Source organism: Hippocampus comes, unplaced genomic scaffold (genome assembly GCF_001891065.2).
Source record: "Hippocampus comes isolate QL1 unplaced genomic scaffold, H_comes_QL1_v1.1 scaffold72, whole genome shotgun sequence".
NCBI lineage: Eukaryota > Metazoa > Chordata > Actinopteri > Syngnathiformes > Syngnathidae > Hippocampus > Hippocampus comes.
Window position 1 is genome coordinate 215,409 of NW_017806030.1, and position 22,065 is coordinate 237,473.

Below are 22,065 nucleotides of genomic sequence, written 5' to 3' on the forward strand. Positions count from 1 at the left end.
AAAAAACGCCTTACTATACATGGTCGTTTTTTTCGGTAAAAAACGCCTTACTATACATGGTCATTTTTTTCGGCAGTCCAGGCTGCACCGACGCAGTTCACGTGTTGATCACGTGATCTCATGAAGCAGCACACACACCAACACGTGGATTGCTCTGTGAGCCCTAAGCATGCGTCGACGCATCGGTGTCGCTGGACCCATCACTAAAGTAAAGCATTTCTTCTGATTCATTCATTTTAATTGCCGCCCTTTAAACGGATCTGATGGCTGATGGTAGACAACCTCCTGCTGGATGAAGTTGTCAGAACAAGTCTTTTTTTTTTCTTGTTGTACTTTTATTTTACCATTACCATTTTTTTTTACTTTACCGTTGTCACTTGCCATGCATATTTCATATTTCGTTTCATCTGAATTTATTTTTTTTTTTGTTCATGTACTTTTTTTTTTTCAACCACATGACTACTTCTATGGTGAGCTAACATGTTTTATTTTATTCATTCTATTTTTTAAATTTGGGTATTCTTATTTTATTTTTGTATTCATCTTTATTTTATTTGTATTTAAGTTTAAGACTGCCACCATCCTGAGTAAAAATGCAAATTTTAATTGATAAAAAAAAGGTTTTGCCTTATAATTCATTGCGGTTTTTAATTTTATTTGTGTATTTTTATTTCATTTCTATTTAATTTTGAAAGTGCTTGGCTAAAAACGCACATAATTTCTTGTTTTGTATATATGTATGTATGTATGTAAACTGCACTGAATCCCATTGAGGGGTCTTTCTATAATTTTGTCCCTTTCAGTGGTCTGCAGCACAGCTTAGCATTTTAATGGTTTTCGACATGTTTGTAGTCTGAAAATATTCTCATAATTTCAGCAAACCTTGCCGTGCATATCGCAATTCATCTTATCTATTCATCTAAAACGATATGTCATAGACTTTCCGAAGGTAGATGTGGTTCGAGAGTACTCTAGCAGACGCAAACCAATGGAAGTTAGTGCCCAGTGCCAGGCTCAGTTGAACTCCCTATTTTTCTCCTTTCACCCTAAAAAAACGGGGGAATTTTTTTTTTTTTAAATATTTCGAGCTCACCTCTGCGTTGCAGGCATCTCAAATCATATTTCCACATGTCACAGCAGTCTCAGAAAGCCTCTCCATGGTGTTTGCCCTTGTCAATGTTTGGTCCATTAAATCAGCAATGGTGCCTCCTAAATAAATTCCCTCAGTGGCGCAGACTCAGTGAAGACATCATTTTGTCTGACATCATCCGGCTCACAATGTTGCCACGTTTGGGGAAATCATTAGACCGCGCAGACTCGTGTGGATCCAGTGGAATGTGTTTACTTTGGTCAGGTTTGGGGAATAAAAAGCACAGAGTGGAGCGTTGGATCGGAGCGATGGAATTGCCGCATGAAAATTTGCTCTTGGGACTGTAGCTTCATCATTCACGCACTGCTACGTCTTGTTCATGCAGAGTTCATGCCCGAGAACCACTTAAATGAATATCCTGTTTAATTTGGATCCTTTTTGAAGTGTTATGGCTGAATTAATTTTGGATCAAATTAGATGCGAAAGGAACACTGTCAATTAGCCAAAATGGCATAATTTGGGAAGTTGATCCAGTTTTCAGTTTCACAGGTTAAAGTTGTTCTGTCAGTTGAGCTTTACAAACTCAATTTTCTTTCAGAACAATATGGGTGGACCTGCAAAATTTCTTAAGGCAGTTAGTATGACTATTCACATAAACAAAGCTATGCAAGGCATTGTTTTTGATAGCATAAAAGCCGTGCCAAAAGATGCAATCTCTTCAAGAACCTGCAACATTGTAGCTAATTTTTTTTTCTATCTCAGAATCGCTAAACTTTAACTTAGAAGTAGCAATTTAACATTTGAACTTAAGTACACGTTTTTTTTCTTTACATACGTACTGCATTTCTACTTTCGCCACCTCCGGTGTCCAGTATGAAGGGCTCTCACGTTTTTGTCAAAGGTTTTCTCAATATTTATTTCTTGATATTTTAAAATGATTGCAAAAAAAAAAAAAAAACTCTTTGCATCAAACCCTTTAAAATGAGCCGTACCATCTCAAAGGATATCGTCATCGTACTGAATCGAACCAAATTGAGTATTCCACTTGAGAATCAACTGCCTTTGTATCGTATCGCACTGTTTTTTTTTATTGGAGAGATGCACATCCCGAGTATTTGTGCATCCGCTTTGACAGGCGTCCGGTGTCGAATTGTGCTTAAGCATATAAAAGATTTTCCCTGACGAGAGAAACGTCGATGCAGAGAAAAAAAAAAAAAAAACAGGTGCAGTTTCGTATGTGCCCATTGTGACTTTTTCTTTTCCTCATTACACAACAACAATGTACGCGTGTCTCGTCTGCCTCTAAAATTTCTTCTTCGGAACGCCTTGAATAGGTCATCGTGTGGTTAGTTTCCTTACGCAAGGTCTGACACGCTCATGCAAACACCGCAGAGTTTTTCCAGTCTGAGTACACCAGGAAGCCAGTGAAGGTGCTGTCCGTCTTTGTGCTGGAGTAAATTCCATTGTATTCCCCCAGAGTCATCTGGATCCACACCTGGTCCCCCGGAACCAGATGGAGCAGGGACCCGCCCGACAACGACACCGGTTTGGGCCAGTTGCCGAAAAACTGGAAATAGGAAGCTGCGGCGTGTCCATTTTTCATGAGGTCAAACTGCAAGCTGGTGCGATACACGGTTGCGTGGACGGCAAAGTAGTACACGCCGGGGACTTTGCACGTGAAGCGACCTGTCTCCGAGTTGTAGTCGCCCTGCTGGTTGAGGAGGATCTTGTCGAACACCACCGCGTCGCCTGCGGGGAGGGGCAAGTCGCGGCCTTCGGACACTTTGGCGCTGAAGGCCGATTTGGGGGCTACGGCGCATTGGCCCGCATCGCCCTTCTGCCCTCGCTCTCCCGGGTCACCCTTGTCTCCAGTCAGGCCTTGCTCACCCGTCTGACCTGTGGGGTACACCGGCCTGGGATATTAAATGTGCAACTGTCAGGGAATTCTACAACGGAAGACAGAGACGAGCCTTGTTTCAGGACTGTACAAGTAACTCGGACCAGCCAAGATTGACTTTCTGATCGCGAGGGACAGCAGAGGCCACACTCTCGTGATCGCTCTTCCAAATTGTCAGCATCTGTGCCGCCCCCGTCTGCTTTTTATTGAGTTCAAGCAACATGTTATTCAAAGCGTAAGACAAAAGACAATAACGCAGTGTTTCTTAACCTGGGTTTGATCGAACCCCAGTGGGGTTCGGTGAGTCGGTCTCAGGGGTTCGACGGAGCCTCGGCCATGGAGGGTGAGACACGAGCGACTCAACATGTTAATTAGTTATGACACACCCGCTTGGCCATCACTGGCTGCAGATGATCACATGACATTGCTTGTCCAATCAGTGCTTTGGGAAATTTAGTTCGCTCAATAGTCAGCGTGTGACTGTCGTTATAGTACAGCGTACAAAAAAAAAAAAAAAAAAAAAAAGTATACTTATCTCCTGAAATTTTATTTACTTTTTTCTGTTTTTAATAAATGTATTTTTTAATATCTTGAATTATATAGATTTATTTTTTTATATCTGGAATTATATTGATTTATTTTTCACTCATGAAGGGTTCGGTGAATGTGCGTATTAACTGGTGGGGTTCGGGACCTCTAAAAAGGTTGAGAACAACTGCCATAACGGTACCTCCTCTTGTTTGCATGTTGCGCCTTTTTGTGGCCGAGTCGGCATGCTGTTTTCTGCTAACGGTCATCCTATTTCTTCACACCCTAACTCTTCCCTCACACTCTGTGCGGCACATTCTACTGCAGCTGGAAACTGCGTGGGTGGATTCAACAAAATGTCTTAACAGGAATATCAAGAAGTAAAACTTTTAAACATGATATGATTGTAACTGTCAATTTATCTCACAGCAACAAAACGCGTGTGAAAAGTATACAGTACTGCTTCATACCTCCGCTTTATACTACTTTATACTTTTGATACAAACCTTGCACTCTATTTGCACTCTTGTTGTGAAGTTTGCTGCCTCCATCTTGTGCAAAATATGACAAATAATTGGCCGAACAACAGCCTGTATTTTGAAAAATTTTAAATTTACTTTTTTGGGGGCCTGGGTGCACAAATTGCGAAGAGGTGAGTTATTCTACAAATATTGGAGGGAGGAACCCGGCAAAAAGTTTAGTTTTTGACTCTAGAGTGGTGAGTCTGTGACAGTTTACTGGAAAGATCACATATACAGCATGTCATAGTTTCACTTTTTTTTTTTTTTTTTACCGACACTGATTGATTGGTTTCAATGTGTTAAATAAAGGTGAAGAATGTCAACACATCCCGAGACATTTCTGTATGCGGCCCTTGTAAGAAAAATATGAGACACTCCTAGTCAAATAATAATATAGCAAAATCACATTTATATTTTTGAGCCTGAAAGAGCATGATCTTATCCACCACTCACACCAACTTTCGCCACCATTGACTGCAAGCTATGCTATTTGAAGATCCAGAGCTACTTTCAAGCATTGGCCGGCCTGTCCGAAACATTGTCATGCAGAAACATCAAAATCCCTTGCAGTGGGTGGCATGTAAAATTCAAAAGGTAAGCAGAGCTGCATTAACTTTTATTTGGATACACAGATTAGCGTTACCATCATTCCCTTCTTGACTGCACAGTGAAGTTGGCAACACGGTGGTCGTGGGTTTTTGTGTTTGGTGTTGTGATGTGTATGAAGTGCTGCCTCCACGAGTGAAAATGCTTTTGTCTTTCAAGGCGCTTCCTTGTTCACCACCCAAACACACACACACACACACACACACACACACACACACACACACACACACACTCCGGGCTCTATATCTACAGGTTAAAGGTACTTGCGACTCCGGTAGTCATGGTAACAAAATCTGGACTAGCCATTGGCTCATCAGTACACAGTGGCGGGGTATATATTGAAACAGTTTTAAATGACAGAAATGGACTCATACTGTACCCCTAATTTCATACCTGGTGCACCCATGTCCCCCTTTTCCCCTTTCTCCCCCGGAGCAGAATCCCTTCCATCCCGTCCGTCTCTCCCGGGCTGACCGGGGCTACCGTGAACTCCGGGGGAGCCCGGGATGCCAGGCTGGCCCGTGCACAGACTGGGAGGGATCTTGTTGTCCTCTAATGGAGCAGAAAGACGCACTTGGAGGACAAGCAGGAAGACCGGTAAATGCAGCACCTTGAGCGTTGTCATTGCACAGCCACTGCAAACAGAGAAGAATGACAGGAGATTCCAGCGTTTAGACAGAGCCGCACAACTATCTGAAGAGCAACCTACAACGAGATCAGAGGTTCTCAAAGTGGGTGGTTAATGATTTTATGCAGTACATTTGAGTACAGCCGAGTTATGTTTAACTTTTAAGTACAATACAGTAGCATTCAATTTTTTAAATTTTGTTTTCGAATATTTATTTCGTGATTTCCAACCCCCTAAAATAATACAATAAACGCTACAGTCTTATTAGAGCCTTGTAACATGAATGCTTGGTGATTCAAGACCCGACTTTGATTGCCACTGACTTGGTGTGAACACTTTACGCCCTAAAACAACATTCCAAGTAAAATGATTGATGGTGTTGCACATCTACACAACTTGTGCCAGTTTTCTGTTTTCAATTGTCATTGTATTACAGTGTGAATTCCTTTCAAAGCAAAAAAAGGTATTGGAAAGGGATGTAAAAACTCCTGCTGGTTGCGTTAAGAGGTACGGTTAGTAAATATGCGCGATGGTGCTAGAAGGTGAGTCTGTATGTTGGTGGTATATTTATTGACCACCAAAAGTTGGTTAGGGGAGTTAGCAATGATGCTAGTAGCATCGCAACATGAGAGATGTCCTGGCTGAACCGCCACTGGTCATGATAATAACCCTCTTGGAATTGCTGTTTATTATTCCGATGAAGGAATCACGTCTTTGGGGTTCTCAAGGAGTCAAATTTCAACGAGGGAATTGGCCCCAATGATCCCCAGGGGGGAACAAGCACACGCCCTTTAATTTGCTTTACATTGCTCAAGCCTCCCGATTGAAATCGTGCATAACACTGATTTCTCCGCAGATGTTTGTAATGAAAGCCGAATACCAGACAATTGACTCAGAAACAAGTCACTTCCCAAGTCAGTGTTAAAAAGTTTCTTCTAAAGCTCAACTTTTTGGATCAGTTTGCTACGCTATTTGCAATGTTACTCTTTGATGATGCTTGCTGTTTTTTTTGAGAGGGGGGGGGGGCCCGTCAAAACTCCAGATCATGAGACACATCAGCCAGTGTAGGAAGCATGCAGTGAGCTGATGATGTGGACAGGAAGAAGCACAGCCAGCGGCATTGCTGTCTTTTATGGCTTCACCATAAAAAAAAAGAAAAAAAAAAAGAAGCTGTGAAGAGAAGGAGGAATGTTGAACACTTATCACATTTGAAAGCCCTGTGGAGGAAAACTTGGAGGAGGAGGGAGCAGCTTGAAGAGATTTTGTATATTGCTAGTTGCTCACAACATACTTGGTTATAGTCGAAAGCAATTCCTGCATGTTGTGTCACAACTGAATTCAATTCAATAGTTTTATTTTTCACAAACTCGAGATTCATATAAGGCACAACATTCAAGTCAAGAAATGAAATAAAGTCAATTTTATTGATAGAGTTGAAGCAAAGTGCTGTCTAAAAAAATTCACGGAAAACTAGGGCTGCACGATTTTGCAAAAATAATCGACTGGAATGACAATTTTCCCTTGTCAGTATTGCAGTTGCAGTTGAATGTGCTGTTGTTGTTTTTTCCAATGTCCTCTTCCCGTGTATTTATTTTTTAACAAACACTAGCAATACTTTCATCTCTATTACAATGAACAATATCAAATTGATTATACATCATTTTGTTGGTCTTGAAGGTTCGGCTTATCGGAAAATGAAGGCAAATGAAATGAGTTCGAGTTCTTAACTTACTTTTAACGCTTTTACATGCAGTCTTAAGCATTCGCATTGACAATTGTGGCGAAAACATAAACCCGAAAATTAGAAATCACGTGACGAGAATGCTTTATCACAAACTTTTCTTGTTTCATGAAAGAATGATCTGAAAACATGCAGAGGACTGCACTTTGGCACTGAACTTAGACATGAGATAACGACATAAAATATACACATGTAATAAAGACGACCGAACAACCATCTACTGTTTGAAAATTACATGGTCAATTTGAATTTGATTATTTGTTCAGCCTTACATGTAATAACAAAACATCTCCAAGTAACGACATTTAAAAACAAACCCAAAGAATCCAAAACACAGGAAAAACACTAAGTCAGTCTCATGCTGTGACGAAAGACTTTTTTTTTTTAAATGGGTTCAGAAAAGTACGAAAATAACTTGATGATTATATAAATTTTTTTTTTTTTGTTTCCACTTGTGACTTATCTGCTCTGTGTGTACTCTTAGGTAAACCACTACATTTATGCCTCACTTAAAACAAAAGTCAACTTACCGATGTCAGCCAGCTGCTGGTGGTGTCTGCGAGCTGAGAGGAAATGGTGATGAAATACAATTAGACGGTGGTTTGGGTGTTTGGTCTGTCCAGTGTGGGCGGATGCCAGAGAGAGAAACTAAGGGAAAGAAACTGAGGGGGAGAGAGGGAGAGAGGGAGAGAGAGAGAGAGAGAGAGAGAGAGAGAGAGAGAGAGAGAGAGAGAGAGAGAGAGAGGGAAGGTGAAGAACACATTTGATGGTGGAGTGACAATCTAACGCAGAGGAAAGGAGGGATGTGAGGGGATGATTATGTAATGTATTAGGTATTGTCTGGAACAAAACTTGCAGCTGTGCTCACAAAAATGATCATGTGACCGTCTGCCACACTGTGCGAGTGTACACCACTTTGGTCACTTCACACAAAAGAAAGGTTAGGGGAAAGAGGGCTGAGTTGGAGAGGTATGGGTAAAACTCTAACCCTACTTGAAAACTCTAAAGCCCGATCCTAATTGCAAACCATAAACCTGAACCCTACTTGTAAAATTTCAACCTAACCCTACGCGTAAACCCTGACTCTACTTGCAAACCCTTATTCTCATTGCAAACCCCAAACTCTAACCCTAGTTGCAAACCTTTAACCCTACTCTTAAAGACTTAACCCTACTAAAATACCCTGAACCTACTTGCAAACCCTGAACCCTAACCGTACTTGCAAGCCGTCAACCCTAACCCGACTTGCAATTCCTAACCCTAATTGCAAACCCCAAACCTCATTACTTGCAAACCATAGACCTCATCCTTCTTACAAAACCTTAAACACTAACCCTAATTGCAAACTCAATCCCTAATTGCAAACCCTAACCCTGCTTGCAAACCGTAAACCTGAACCCTACTTGCAAACCCCAAACCCTGACCGTAATTGCAAACCCTAACCCTACTTACAAACCCTTAACCTCAACCCTAATTATAAACCCTGACCGAAATTGCAAACACTAACCCTACTAGCAAACCCTGACCCTAATTGCAAACCCTAACCCTGCTTACAAACCCTTAACCTCAACCCTAATTGTAAACCCTAACCCTACTAGCAAACCCTAAACCCTGACCATAATTGCAAACCTTAACCCTATTTAGAAATCTTTAACCTCAACCCTAATCGTAAGCCCGAACCCTACTCGCAATCCCTAAACCTTAACCCTACTCATAAACCCTGAAACTACTTGCAAACCATAAACCCTTCTCACCCTTTTAAGTACAGTATCAGTAAACCTGTTTCGACATATATGCGTCATCAGTCATTGATATTTAAAACAAAACAAAACAAAACAATAACCATTACGGCACACTGATTATCGCCAAATAAAACATGTTCGAGTAAGCTATCAAGTAAACTATTCAAAATTACCTCCGTGTCGAGTAAAGCCCCAGTTGCATATGAAGAAGAGGGAAGATCGTTGTCAGTACTCACCAGATATTCATGCAGCTCCTTCAGTGATTCCGTCAGCCTCCTGGCAGTGCCCATGACCAGTTTTTCTTTTCTTTTCTCTTCTTCAACAGTTATAGTTGCATGCCAAGTCCTTGTTAATGCCACTGTTGTGCCATATTTCCTCCAATTGATGGTGACCGTCTTTGCTGTCTGCTAATTGGCTTGCGCTCTAACATGTGACTACAAAAATGTCAGAAAAAGCCTACTAGAACATCTGAACTGTATTTGGGGTTAATCGGCGCTACTGTATATTTGTGGCAGTGATGCTTACTCCCATTTAACACTGGTTTAAAAATGTGACTGGTTAATTCGCAACAAAGCCAGCTCTACAGTTGTACACTGTGCGCACGTGCAACCACATTCTTCCTTTTTTTTTTACTTCCCCTCTCAATTTTTTTTTTCCAATTGAGTTGTACAGAATGTAGGTCTAACCGCTACTTCATAAATTCTGAAAATAGTCATAGCAACTAAGTCATCGCTTGATATCGGCCTGTGTGTAAAATAGTGTGTACTCGTTAAAAGATGATGTCATGTTAATCCTCCCACAAAATGACGACAAAAAAAAAAAAGCCATAAAGGAGACATGTTTATTATTGAAACTATCACTTAAATAAAAAAGGTGCATAGAAAATAAACATGATTAGAAACTTTTCTTTTTACACATTATGTACAGCTTTGTTTCCTCATTATACATTCAACCGAGTATAGCTTTGTGGTTTATTTTCTTATTGACGGTGGTGGTTTTCCTTCATTTGCTGGGAGAGAACACTGTTAAGAATCCGTTTATTACGATGATAATGATGATGGTGGTGACAGGAGGATTATCGATACGACAAAAATCACATATTGAAGGCATTCATAGAAAGAGCCTGTTCATGGTTTCTCCCCCTCCACTATCTTTCATCCGCTCCCACAGTAACACCACATTCCATCCAACAAGGCTGATGAGTTCAACACCAGAAACAATCATACACACAGACACGCTCACACGCAAAAAAAAAAAAAAAACACTGACTTGTTCGACCTATCTAAAAACTCCAAGTAACAACTCCTTTGTGGATGTTGCACGAAATAAATAAATGTTCAGCATTATGACTATTAAACAAAAAAAGTACAAAAGTACAACCAAAGCTTCAGAGGACTTGAAAATCGCCATTTTGGTGGGATATTAAAAAAAAAAAAAAAAAATCAAATGTAAATTATTACCACATCACGTAAAAGTCCCTGTTTTAACATTCAATTGGGGAAGGGGAGTAAAAAGAAATGACCTCAAGAAATTCACAAGCACATGAATACACTTACAGATCACATAAAACTCCTCCGTTGCGGGAAAAGAAAGAAAGAAAGAAAGAAAAAAAAAACTGCGCCGCCCCTTTCTTGGCCGAGGGGCGATCGCAGGCACAGCAAAAACTGGTACTGGATATCCATTATACGAAAAAAGAAATGATGCACGTTAGTTTCATCTGATAGTACTGTAACACAAAACCATTATAGAGTACATTGAAACATTGCTAGTATAAATTGGCTGTTTTTGCTACTGTAACTAAGTTTGTCTGTCCATTCCATATATTGTATAGATACTAACGTACAAGACTATGAATGGGTCTGTATAACATTGTTATGTATTTATACTATAATTACAGATGGAGAGAGGGGCGGGGCCACTGGTGTGACCCCTCCCGCTAAGAGGAAATGAAGTCCAAGGAGCCTTTCACCCAAAGATTGGGATTTGTAGACAAAGCCCTTGAGAATCGGCGGACATTTGCGCCGATGCTCGCGTGTGAAGCCGCGCCCCCTGCAGCCCCGACGTTCCATCGGGTCTGTCGGCGCAGCAACGGAAAAGAACATCCACGCTCGCAAATCGAGGAACGTGGAGGAATTGAGTTTACATTCATTGTAGCAGCACAACCCAGCCAGTCCTCCGCCGCCCCCCCCCCCCCGTTGGCAAATGGGGGGGGATGGGGGGACTATTCGTGCACCCTCACCGTCAGGGTAGGAGTTTAGGCCCACATCACTTTGGTGCCCAGTGACAGTCAAGTGCACTTGGTAAGAGCCTCACGGGTCCCCCTCTCCCGCTCGGGGGGGCTACTGTGCCCCCATGACATGGGATCAAGCGCAATGTATGGGCGTGAGGGTTTTCAACAAAAGGTGAGGGTAGGGGGGGATGGCGTGGGAGTCACCGCTAACGATGTCAGCATAAACGGCAGGAACAAAAAAAAAAAGGGGGTTGTTTTTGTTCAGTCCTAACATGGTTGAGTACTGATCACATGACACGGTAGTGCTCTAGGAGTATTGAGCCCACACTGAAAAGAAGGAAAAAGTCATTTTCAAAGAATAAAGTCTCATATCTACAGCTGGCCGAAGAGCAATGTTGCCTAAGTTGTTTTCGGAAAATAAGATAAATGACAATTTTTGCCAAGCACAATGGTAGTTTTTTTTTTTTATTGTTATCGTAGTTTTGAATTAATGGTCGCAATATCCACCCATTCATCCATCCATTTTCCATTCCGCTTATCCTCTCGAGGGTCACGGGCGGGTTGGAGTCTCTCCGAGCTGTTTATGGGCAGTAGGCGGGGTACACCCAGAAGTGGTTGCCAGCCAATCGCGGGGCAAACATTGACAAATAACTTTTTGTGCTGACAATCACACCTCGGGACAATTTAGAGAGCTCTTTTAAAGTGCCATACACAAGAACAAAATTGTAGTTTGCCAAGGAAAAAACAACTTGTATATCTGTGATAAAAAGTTGTATATTTTGAAAATAAAAATTGGAATATTATGAGGAGAAGAAAATGTATTTTTGAGATTTTAAAAACTGTATGTATGTATATTTTCACGATCATTCTGTCAAAACATGACGACTAATCTTACAGCCTCACAGCTTTTTTTTTATAACACAGGTATTATAACTTAATTTTCATAAAATGATGGCTGTATTATAACTTTGACTTTATTCTTGTCACCTTTTTCTCACTACATTTTTTTTAATTGCAAATGTCCGACGTTTTACATTTCTGTCGTAAAATTAAGACTCTTATCATAACATTATGACTTTTTAATTTAATAATTTATAACTTTTTTCCTTCCTTTTCAGTGCAGTTCTAACGATTTGTATCTCACTGAGCCGAGAAGGTTTTGAAAGTTGCAAACAGGTGCAAAGACATTCGCCAGACTTTCCCAAACCATTTTAATGGTTGCAAACTGTTTTTCTTGTTGCCATCAACTTTTGAACGTCTTTCTTTGTAACATTTGACAAACACGGTGAAAAAACAACAACATTCGCTGTGTGTACACACACTTGCAAACCTTGACCGCTCAGTAAGATGTGGGCTTTAGTACTCACTGGCTGTGTAGCACATCAGAATCAAGGCACCTCCCTGTAAACTGTATGTAACTACAAAAAAAAATTAAAAAAAGAGAGATTTTGACTTCCGGTGACCGTTGTCAGATTTTTGTTGATGTGCACTCATTGATATGACTTTGTGGTCCCTACTTTTCTTCTCTGTGTGTTTGTGATGTGGTGAGGAGACAATAAGGCTGGAGAGAGGAGATTATCAGGTACGAATCAACCATCTAAACTCTCCCAAGTGCATAATAAAAGTAGTTCACGAGCCACATTGTCAACTCCAATTATAACGACGACGACGACGATGACAAGAAAAAGAAATGAGCTTTGACCAAAAGGCCCAGGTGGCAAGCTCCTGGTGGACTGAAGCCAAGTGGACCAAACCGCAGACCAGCGTCAGTCTTTGGAATCAAACAAAACATTCAGACCTACAAAATCATTTTTAAAAAAAAAAAAAAACAACCAAACAAATTTTTACATAGGCTGTGGCGTACAAAACATAGAGAGCGCTTTAGTGTTTGTAAACCTCTATTTCCTACAAAAAAATGGCATTAAAATAAATATGACTTTTTAAAAAAATATAAATACCATCATTAAGTGCTATTCACTAGTGAGTGCTTTTTAAGTCTTTTTTTTCGTAGTTGCCGTAGAAAAATATACATTATTTACATTTTTTTAAAATCCTGACATTAGCCTTTTCTCATTAAAAAAAAAAAAAAAAGACAGAAAAGAGACAAGACTTAAATCGATAAGAACAACAATGGTTATCACAAGAGGCGGTGCGAAAATATCAATTCCAGGGCATCATTTTTTTTTTTTTGTTTGGTTCTCTTTGCTGCTGTCATTTGGAACAATGAGTCCAAACGGAATCCTTAAAAACAAAAGACGAGCGAATAACGATGGCGCACTTTCTTGATAATCCACTGCTTTCTATGGATCGCATCAACAAGGTAAGACACCCCCCCGCCTTTAAAAAAATAGAAATAAAAAAATAGAGATAAATAAGTCTACTAAAGCATGTCAGTAGAGTCTTGGGGCCCGTGGCAGTCAGTCCACCAGAATCTCAAGCTGCCTTTCTTCCGTCTTTCTCTCGCGCTCTCTCTCTCTCTCAAGATGCTCCAGCCAATCAATAACATAACGCTCCCGTGGCCAAATCAAGTGCACGGGTGTGATCAATAACCTTTCCCCCCCCCCCTCATTTGTGTCACTCTCAGGTCAGCAGGTTTGTACCCTTAGCAAGGTCAAGTCACCATGGCTCTGAAGGCAAAAGGGCACATTCACACAGGCCAAATGTGCAGAAGAACAGCTGATCACACCAGAGAAAATACTATCTAATTCAAACGGATTTCTTGTTCCTTCGACAAATTGCACTTTGGTGTAAAACGGAACCTTTGATTTTTTTTTTCTTCTTTTAAACGTCTCGTTAATCTTTAAACTGATCGAGGATGGCCAATGTAAAAGGATTTCTTTATCGGCATTTATCCAAATTTTAATAAAACGGAAGTGCCAGTCAGCTAAAGATGAAGCTTGGCGAGCCAGATGACGCGAAAGGAGGCACGATGTATTTCACTTTCTATTTTATGGCCCTTCCTCCTCTGCATATTCAGTCCGAACGAGAGCGGACTTGGGTTCAAAAGTCGGCACAAACTTGTCAGTTGAGGAACTTGCGGCACTTCTTGGCGCCGCAGTTGCATGGCAGCTTGTTGCTGGCGTCCTCCACGGGGAACTTGTAGTCATATGTGAGCTCCTCGCCGCGGTGTATGCGGCGGGCGGCCAGGATGACGATATGCTTCAGGCCGTCCGCCGTGACGACCCGCGAGTAGCAGTTGGGCTCGCACGAGTGGTTGATGAAGCGTGCGGCGTTGCCGTGCATGGTGGCGTCCACCACCTCGTAGTCATCGATGCGGAACATGTAACAGCCGATCCCCTTGAAAGACAGCCAGATTGAAGTTCAGCGACCGACGCGCTACAGCGGTGGCGTCAGAGCGTGTTTGCCCGTGTGTCATATCGCACGCTAGTATGCTAGTTACCACAGCAATTGATGTAACAAGACTGTGTACAGCTAACTTTTTTTTTTTTTTATTAACAAGACTGTGTACAGCTAACTTTTTTTTTTTACTAACTTCATTCATAAAACTCTTACTGATTACGTTTTAACATGAAATACTTTTTAAAGGTCAATTTAACAATTTTAATGCCAATTAAATGCTTGTTTACTGAAGGAATGATCGTATGTTTTAGTTATCATACATTCTCAGCAAACACAATTCTTTGTGTGCGTGATGCCTGACAGAATTAGGGTCATTTTAGCCCAGATCGCTTTTCTTTTGGTTCCGAGTATGTGAAATGTGACAGTACAGTGGCAGATTTTAGCTGCCCAAAATCCATACAAATCCTTGTTTTTTTTGCAATCTCATCTAGCTGTTTTTTTTTAACCCAGTGGTACCTTGATTTATGAGATTAATTCATTCTGTGATCTTGTGTAACTCAAAATAATCTTTACCTATTTAAATTCAACAAAAATGAAATGAATCCATTCAGGCCGCCCAAAAAGCATCTGAGAAATGTATAACTAACTAATTTTTGCATCATGATTTCCTACTTTAATCCAGTTGATTTAGCGATGCTCTTTCAGTTGTATACGCATTAGCCACCAGGGGGCAGTAAAATACAATCATACTTTCAGTATAATGCAGGGAGGTTTGATGATGAAATGCGAAGTAAACCGTCACAACAAAATTGCAGTGGTCGCAGAGCAGAAAGAATCTCTGCATGTGAGTATTGCAACAGGCTCCGTCTGTAGATGTTAGAACCATTTGTGTTCCAATATCAGTTGTGGAATGAGTGTAAATGTGTAAAGTGTAATGACCACTGCAATATCGATGGTAGTTATCCTCCCTTGGCAGTTTCGCATAATGTGTTAGCATAGCATAGCATATCAAAGGATAGCATATTTTTATTAGGCAAAGTTATGCGATTTGCTAAAATATACATGCAAGTGTCTTTGTTAGATTAATGTTTACGATAAACCTCAAGTGGGAGCGGCAAGAAACAGCCTCAAGCAAACACACTTTGTCCTTTGTTTTGAAGATCTGTTTAGCTGCCCAAGTGCAAAGGGCACTTAGGGAGGGTACAGTAAACATCATTGGAAAAAAATCCCCACTTGTGAGTCCATTTCTGCTTGCAAAATAAAGCCAGATTTTTTATTATTTTTTTAAATGACCAAGCGATAGCCCATAGCGCAAAAAAAAAAAAAAAAAGAAATCATGAATTGGTCAACCCAAAAGGCAAGGTATCACTGTAAATACTTGTATGGTATACAGTACTGTGTACACACGACCAGTGAAAGGTTTGGACACACTCTGTCATGTTACTGAATGAGAAAACTATCCAAAGTTTTTACTGGTGAAAACAATATTGTGTATTTCTACCGACTGATGGATTGACTGTAGGGCTGGGGTGCCCAAGTCCAGTCCTCGAGCCTGTTTTATATGTCTCACTCCTCCAACACACCTGATTCAAATGATCAGCTCATCACCATGCTTTGCAAAAGCCTGAAAACTATCCAGATCATTTGAATTAGCTGTGTTGGAGGAGGGAGACATCGAAAACAGGCTAGATAGGGGTCCTCGAGAACCGGACTTGGATGCCTCTGCTTTAGGGTGTTAACTCGAAAGGCAAGAATGTCAGAGTGGCCCTTGGAAGAATGGTCTGCATAAAGTGATTCTGCCAACTTAACTCCACACGTGCTTCTCGTACTCACCTTCCCGTCGTAGTATTTCTCCCGCTTGTCCGTGAGCACGGAGCGGATCACATTTCCAGAATATTCAATGACCATCTCGCCTGCATCGATGGCTTTCTTGCAGAACAGACCGCGGCCATGAATGGGGGAGCTTTAAAATGGTAACAGATCACATTTCAGGCCCAGTATAAAGACTTGTGTATTGTTTTGCTCTAATTTTTTGACATCTTCATACATCAAGCTCAAAACAACAGAACTTTCCCACCCCTTTTTTTGTGCCTGTCCTGTACTCACTAACTAAAAGACTCAGAGCATGCAAAATCTAATTATTTATAACTGATTACCGAAACACTCCGATCGTTTCCTTGGAGGTGGCTTTGAGGTGTTTGAATCTTACAGAAAGTGGCAGTTCCATCGATGCACGCCTGCAGTCGGAGCAAGGAGAGAATAATTGAACAAACATAATCATTTCTCTCAAAATTTTACATGCTGTCTAACTGACCTGGCAGTCCTGAGCTGTCCGTCCTCCTCATCATCCCGCTGTGGCCTGTACTCAGGAGGCTGGCGGTGTTTTGAGGCCAAGAAATTGAACATGTCAAAAACGGACCTCCTGCAGGGGCAGATAAGATGGAACAAATGGCACCATATATACAGGCTGTTGGTTTATAGCAATTCCTGTGACATGCAAGTACGTATTGTTGTATATTAAATGTGTGGGTCACGTCCAAACCTGTGGTGGACCTCCGCGCGAGCTGAGCCATGGGGGTTGATGTGGAGCGCTTCGGTTTCCTTGGGTTTGTGGAAACGGAAGCGGTAACTCCGACAGTGTCTGGAGCCGTAGAGCTGCTCTAACAAGAACACCACAGCTTCATGAACCACTCCCAGCATCCTCAGTCCATTAACCCCTGTGGAAAGTGAAAAGGAAAACCAACAATAAATCTCTACTTCAGCTGAATGAATTCATATATTTGGAAATGGGACATTTTTAAAAATGTATAAAGCACAGTAAACATATCCCTACAATCAGCTGCATTTTAACATCCTTCCCCCCGATATATTTCAAATCACAAAAGTCACAATAAATAGGATCCGTCAAAAATAAAAAATCTTTCGCGATTTTCCTGTGGCGTGGGTGTGTTAAGACATCCATAATTGTTCAACCTCTTCAATATTTACAATCACTTTATTATGTGTGTGTGGTCAACAATGAATTCGGCTGAGCCACGGAATCCATGATGATGATGTGAAATGGAACGGAAGCGACCCGAAGCTCGGACTGTTGCCAGACACAACTTGAGGAGGAACTGGATAAACTGTTGGGTGTTTGGAAGTCACCACAATAGAAACAGCAAGGAAAACCCAACAGTTAGCCGAGCTTCTTCTACGACTACTCCTTTCTTCATTTTATCTTCCTGACATATCGCACCATGCTGCCTCTCACATGACAAGGAGATCCCCGATTGTGCGTGTGTCTGTGTGTGGTGTACTGAGTTGGTCATTGTGAGTAAACCACACACTATCAAAGCAGTAAGAACACGCGTACTGATTGTTTTTTTTTTTCTTTTCTCGTATTTTAAAAGTTGGTTAAGATTTCAAAAACTGGTAAGCCGTTCAGAAAACAGATGGTATGCGTGTACCCCACTTGAGAACAAAGTTGCACATTACCTTCAAAGGACACCTTTTGCAGTTTGGCATTAGAGCGAGCTTCCTGCACTTTATCGGTCAGGGACTTCCAGGCATCTGTGAATCAGACAATGAGGACATGATGTTGACGTGTGTACAGTGAAACCCTGTTAATCGAGGGGCGAGGGGTATGGCGGGGGGTATAGCTTTCAAGATCCAGACCTCCATGTAATTGGTAAAAGTCTGTGCTGTAGGAAAACCATACAAAACATTTTTTCATCTGGATTTATCACACGCATGTAAACATATTAAACACACACACACAAATCTGTAAGCATAAAATGTACATATTAAAGCGTCTGTGTACATGACTGTGTCTTTAATAGGCGGAGCTTGGGGCCTGGTAGGGTGGAGTGTGACGTCTGTGTGTGCAAATATCTGGGGTTGTGCTGTGGTCAACAGCAACTCCTGTGTGAGTGTCTTCATTGTCTTTACATGTTTGACCGTGCATCTGCGGCTGTGGCTCCCCTCTTCCACATGCATGAATTACACTAAGTATCCACATTCAAAAACATTTTTAAAAAATTGCAATCTAGCAGGCTTAATGGAATGACTATATTGTAGGGGCGAAACGGCGGCACGGTGATTAACTGCTTAGCACGTACGCCTCACAGTGCAGAGGTGCAGGGTTCGATTCCGGCTTCAACCTTCTGTGTGGAGTTTATAATATATAATATTTATAATAATATATTTTGAGGGTATGCAGGCCTTGTACAAGATTTCAGCAGAAACTGGGCAATTTGACAAGTGTTAGAAACAGAACAATAAAACACATTTTTAGATCTCTGATGTTAAGCTCTACTTCTATAAAAGTGTAAAAAGAATTTCAAATCTATTATAATAGTCAGGAAATCTGATCTTAGACTTGTTCATTCACCTTCAATACTTTCACAGCGTATGTGAAAACCATCTTCACTGTGAATCTCAAAGATGATGCCCTTCTTGGGTTTGCTGTCCAAAGCCGTGTCTTTAGTGCTGCTGCCATCTTGGTTGGGTGGTAAAGCAACTGCGAGACAACCTGGTCTTGTGACAGTCGAACCCGTGTCTTTCACTGCAACCTTTCCAGGGAAACCACGATCTTCTGAACTCTTATTTTTGCCAAGGACACTGTAAATGAGTGAAGTAAGCATTGACACAGCTCAATAGAAACAGTATAAAGAGAGGTAAGGAAGCGGAGTGTCGTTATACCTCTTGCCCGTTGCCTTATTTGGCCGCTCGTCCGTGTCCATGGGCAGAGGATAGCTCTCTTCTTGAGAGGTGCTTTTAAAGACAAGTGGACAATTGGCATTTTAAATTCAATTGGAGATTCTGGAAGGTGCCAGTTGCCGAATTAACTCACCTTGACTTTGAGGGGTTTTGTCCGACAGGATTATTGGGAGGCTCCTCAGTCTGGGAGACCCTGACCTTTTTGCCATTGCTCAGATCTGTGCTCTTCCTGCTCCTTTTGGCTTTGGGTTTGCCCTTTTCTGCCCTCGAAATTGTAATTGTGGCGGATGCCACACCAGTTGAGTTTTGCAGGCTTTGATCGGAGGTTCGGCGTATGGGGGTGGTTCTGTTGCTCTGGGAGTTCAGGGAACTCTGTGTCTGAGTAAAAACCCCGACGACCCGGCCTTTTGTGGGGCTCAAAGGGGTGGCTGGCGCAATTGTAACCGTGGTGCTCGAACCGGACTCCGCAGTCGGAGCTCTGGCAAAAGCCTGATGCAAGTGCACAGTGGTGCCTTCTGTATCTCCTTGCTGATTGACGGCCACACTGAAAGACTGCTGCGAAGGCAGGACACAGATACTGTTGGCTATGGATGTCACAGGGGAGCCGAGCTGCGATACCAGAGGAGTTGCCCCCGTCGACTGAAGGAGCATTGGCTGATCGGACAGGCTCAACCCGTGTGGGCTGGCCTTGAACAGCAGGTTGCTAATGGGCCTTGTGATTTCCGTTGAGCTGAGCACGGGCGTCGAGAGGGACATTGACCCAGATGTCAGAAGGCCGGCAGCACCCCGAGAGGGCACAGGAACAACATTTAAAACTGACTGACTGGGGTTGAGTCCAGAAGGTAAGATGTGAGTGGAGGAATCCAGCACACCAGCTTGGGCAGGGCCAGAAATCCTCGGCTGAATGAGTGTGGTGGGATCCAAGTACATGACATTACCGGATTTTGGTTTTTTGATAATATTGGGAACCTTACGCTGAGAGCTGGCTAGGGTGCTTAACTCAACTACGCCACCAGGCTGGCCGGGGATGCTAGCAGTGATTTGAGGGGACGACAGGTTGATGAGGGTCATGTTAGGAGGGCCAACATCAGGGGCCAGAGTGGGCTGACTCTGTGAGCGAGCCAATTTCTTGCTTTTTTTCGGCAGAAGACGAGAGATGGGCCTCTTCTTGCCGTGGGCAGAGGAGAGCACAGTCGGGATGGCGGTGAGAGAAGACGCGCTGGAAACGATGGCAACGCTGTGTCCCAACTCGTGTGGTCCGCCCGCCTCGGAGACCAGAATCTGAGGCTGTTCGTGAGCTTGAGAGGACAACCCAATGAAAAGCCCTGAAGTGGTGCTTGGAATTCCTGTCTGGAAGCCAGCCTGTGTCGCCCCTCTGAACGTGTGAATCTGAGGGGAGTGAGACATCGTACCTAAAACTTTGCCACCAGCTGGAAATATCGGCTGAGATGTGGATAGCCCGGTATTCAAGCCTGTGGCGAGTGTCATGGAGCTCAGTACTGCTTGAGAGCTAGTGTCCATCACTCCTGTGGCTGTTATTTTTTGGGTGACTCCATTTGGGACAGTCTGGAGGACATAAAGTGGCTGAAACTGCTGGTTCACAACAATGAGTTTATCAGGGCTCGGTTTGATAACAGCTGGAGCGGAAACCTGAACTTGGGATGGTCCCGGACCAGGCACAGGGCTCGGGCTGCCTGCAGCTGTGGCTGAGGTAGGGAGGAACTTCTGACCCTGAAGAGGAAGTGATGGGGAACTTGGCAAACCGGGAGTGCCAGAATTCCTCGAAACATCCTGGTTAACTGGCGTTTCCACCACTTGACCAATCGCAGGACGAGGGATAAACTGCTCAGGGGTCATGTGACCTTCAGCGACTTGCGTATCCCTGTTTCCCAAAGGTGCAACATCATGTTGATTCTCCGAGGGTGACACTCCTGGGCCTGCTCTTTTCTTGCCCCCACTCTTCTCGCCACCCATTGCATCTGGGTCGGACGTCAAGCCCAACATGTTGTGCTCTGAGGTATCTGAGATGAGGTTGCTAGCAGTATGGTTCTGACTGGAGTTGACAGTTGGACTGCGTGTGGTTAGTACAGAAAGATCGGAGGGCAGCTCAAGTGGAAGATAAGGCTCCTCAACAGATATGGAGCTGTTCACACTACTTTCCCCAACCGCTCCAGTCTCAGCACTGGGCAGTGGCTCGGAGAAGTCATCAAACAGAATATCTTTCCGCCGGTTGACGTCCACCCCGACATAGCCCTCATCTAGCAGCAGCTCGGAGGAGGAAGTCTCTGGCTGCTGACCCAGAGCCTGCATTGACATGGAAGGTATGTTCAGAACAAACTCCATAATGTCTGACGGCAAAATGTTACCGCAGTCGTCACTGTTGTTGTTGTCAGAGTCTGATTTATGAAGCTCTGTGTTGATGGAGAGCTGAGCATCGAGAGGATCCTGGCCCTGACTTTGTGACTGCGACTTGACCACGCCGCCTAAAGAGAGGTTGTTTTCTTTCTGTCCTTTTCGGCCTTCTCGAGTGTTTATGCTCAACGTTCCACTTCCTCCACCGCTGGTGTGTGCACCCTTGGCACACTCATGAGGGTCCAATTTCCCCTGGTGCCTGTCTCTGCCCTTTCTTCTCGGAGTGCTCTTGTGCAGCTTGGAAGCTGAGGTGGCCGTCGTAGTGGTGGTACTCGTGGTGCAGATGCTCGTGTCGCTTTCTGAGCCGTCATCAATGCCATCAAGCTGACCAATGTGCTGCTTACCCAAAGTCCTGTGAAACACGGCATACAAAAGTCAGACTGATTGTCGTGTGAGACGACGCTGTCATACCCGTTATCGGACAGCTTGGAACAAAAGGTATTACGGTAAAACATGTTTACACAAAGATTGTGGAATAGTCAGAGCACTGTATTGATATTTTACATTTAAATCAGCATAAGTGACAGGCAAATTGCTGATTTAACAACCTGGTTTGAAATTAGTGAAATTAGACCGCATTTGTGTATTGTCTGCTCTGAGGATAATGCTCATGACACAGATTATCTGCATTTGTCTTATTAAAACTAAGTGAGGGTGACAGGCTCTTGT

At 42.7% G+C, this 22,065-nt stretch overlaps 2 protein-coding genes across 5 annotated transcripts in view; both read right to left on the reverse strand.

Moving 5' to 3' along the window:
* Positions 1-2,172: 2,172 nt before the first annotated feature.
* Positions 2,173-7,692, reverse strand: c1qtnf5 (C1q and TNF related 5). The gene is made up of 3 exons (XM_019892809.1): positions 7,542-7,692; positions 5,036-5,277; positions 2,173-2,986 (listed from the first exon to the last, which is right to left on the reverse strand). Exons 2-3 carry the CDS (start codon positions 5,265-5,267, stop codon positions 2,466-2,468), a joined length of 753 nt encoding a protein of 250 aa, XP_019748368.1. The 5' UTR covers positions 5,268-5,277; positions 7,542-7,692; the 3' UTR covers positions 2,173-2,465.
* Positions 7,693-12,420: 4,728 nt separating this feature from the next.
* kmt2a (lysine (K)-specific methyltransferase 2A) overlaps positions 12,421-22,065 on the reverse strand; it is a 46,460-nt gene continuing 36,815 nt past the window's right edge. For all 4 annotated transcript variants that reach the window (XM_019892762.1, XM_019892761.1, XM_019892763.1 and 1 more), the window contains exons 26-34: positions 19,118-21,748; positions 18,967-19,038; positions 18,656-18,885; positions 17,761-17,835; positions 16,826-17,000; positions 16,598-16,705; positions 16,440-16,520; positions 16,117-16,246; positions 12,421-14,280 (exon numbers count right to left, since the gene is read on the reverse strand). In XM_019892762.1, the coding sequence (XP_019748321.1) occupies positions 14,005-14,280; positions 16,117-16,246; positions 16,440-16,520; positions 16,598-16,705; positions 16,826-17,000; positions 17,761-17,835; positions 18,656-18,885; positions 18,967-19,038; positions 19,118-21,748 (3,778 nt within the window). In that variant the 3' untranslated portion in view covers positions 12,421-14,004. The remainder of the gene's footprint in view (positions 14,281-16,116; positions 16,247-16,439; positions 16,521-16,597; positions 16,706-16,825; positions 17,001-17,760; positions 17,836-18,655; positions 18,886-18,966; positions 19,039-19,117; positions 21,749-22,065) is intronic.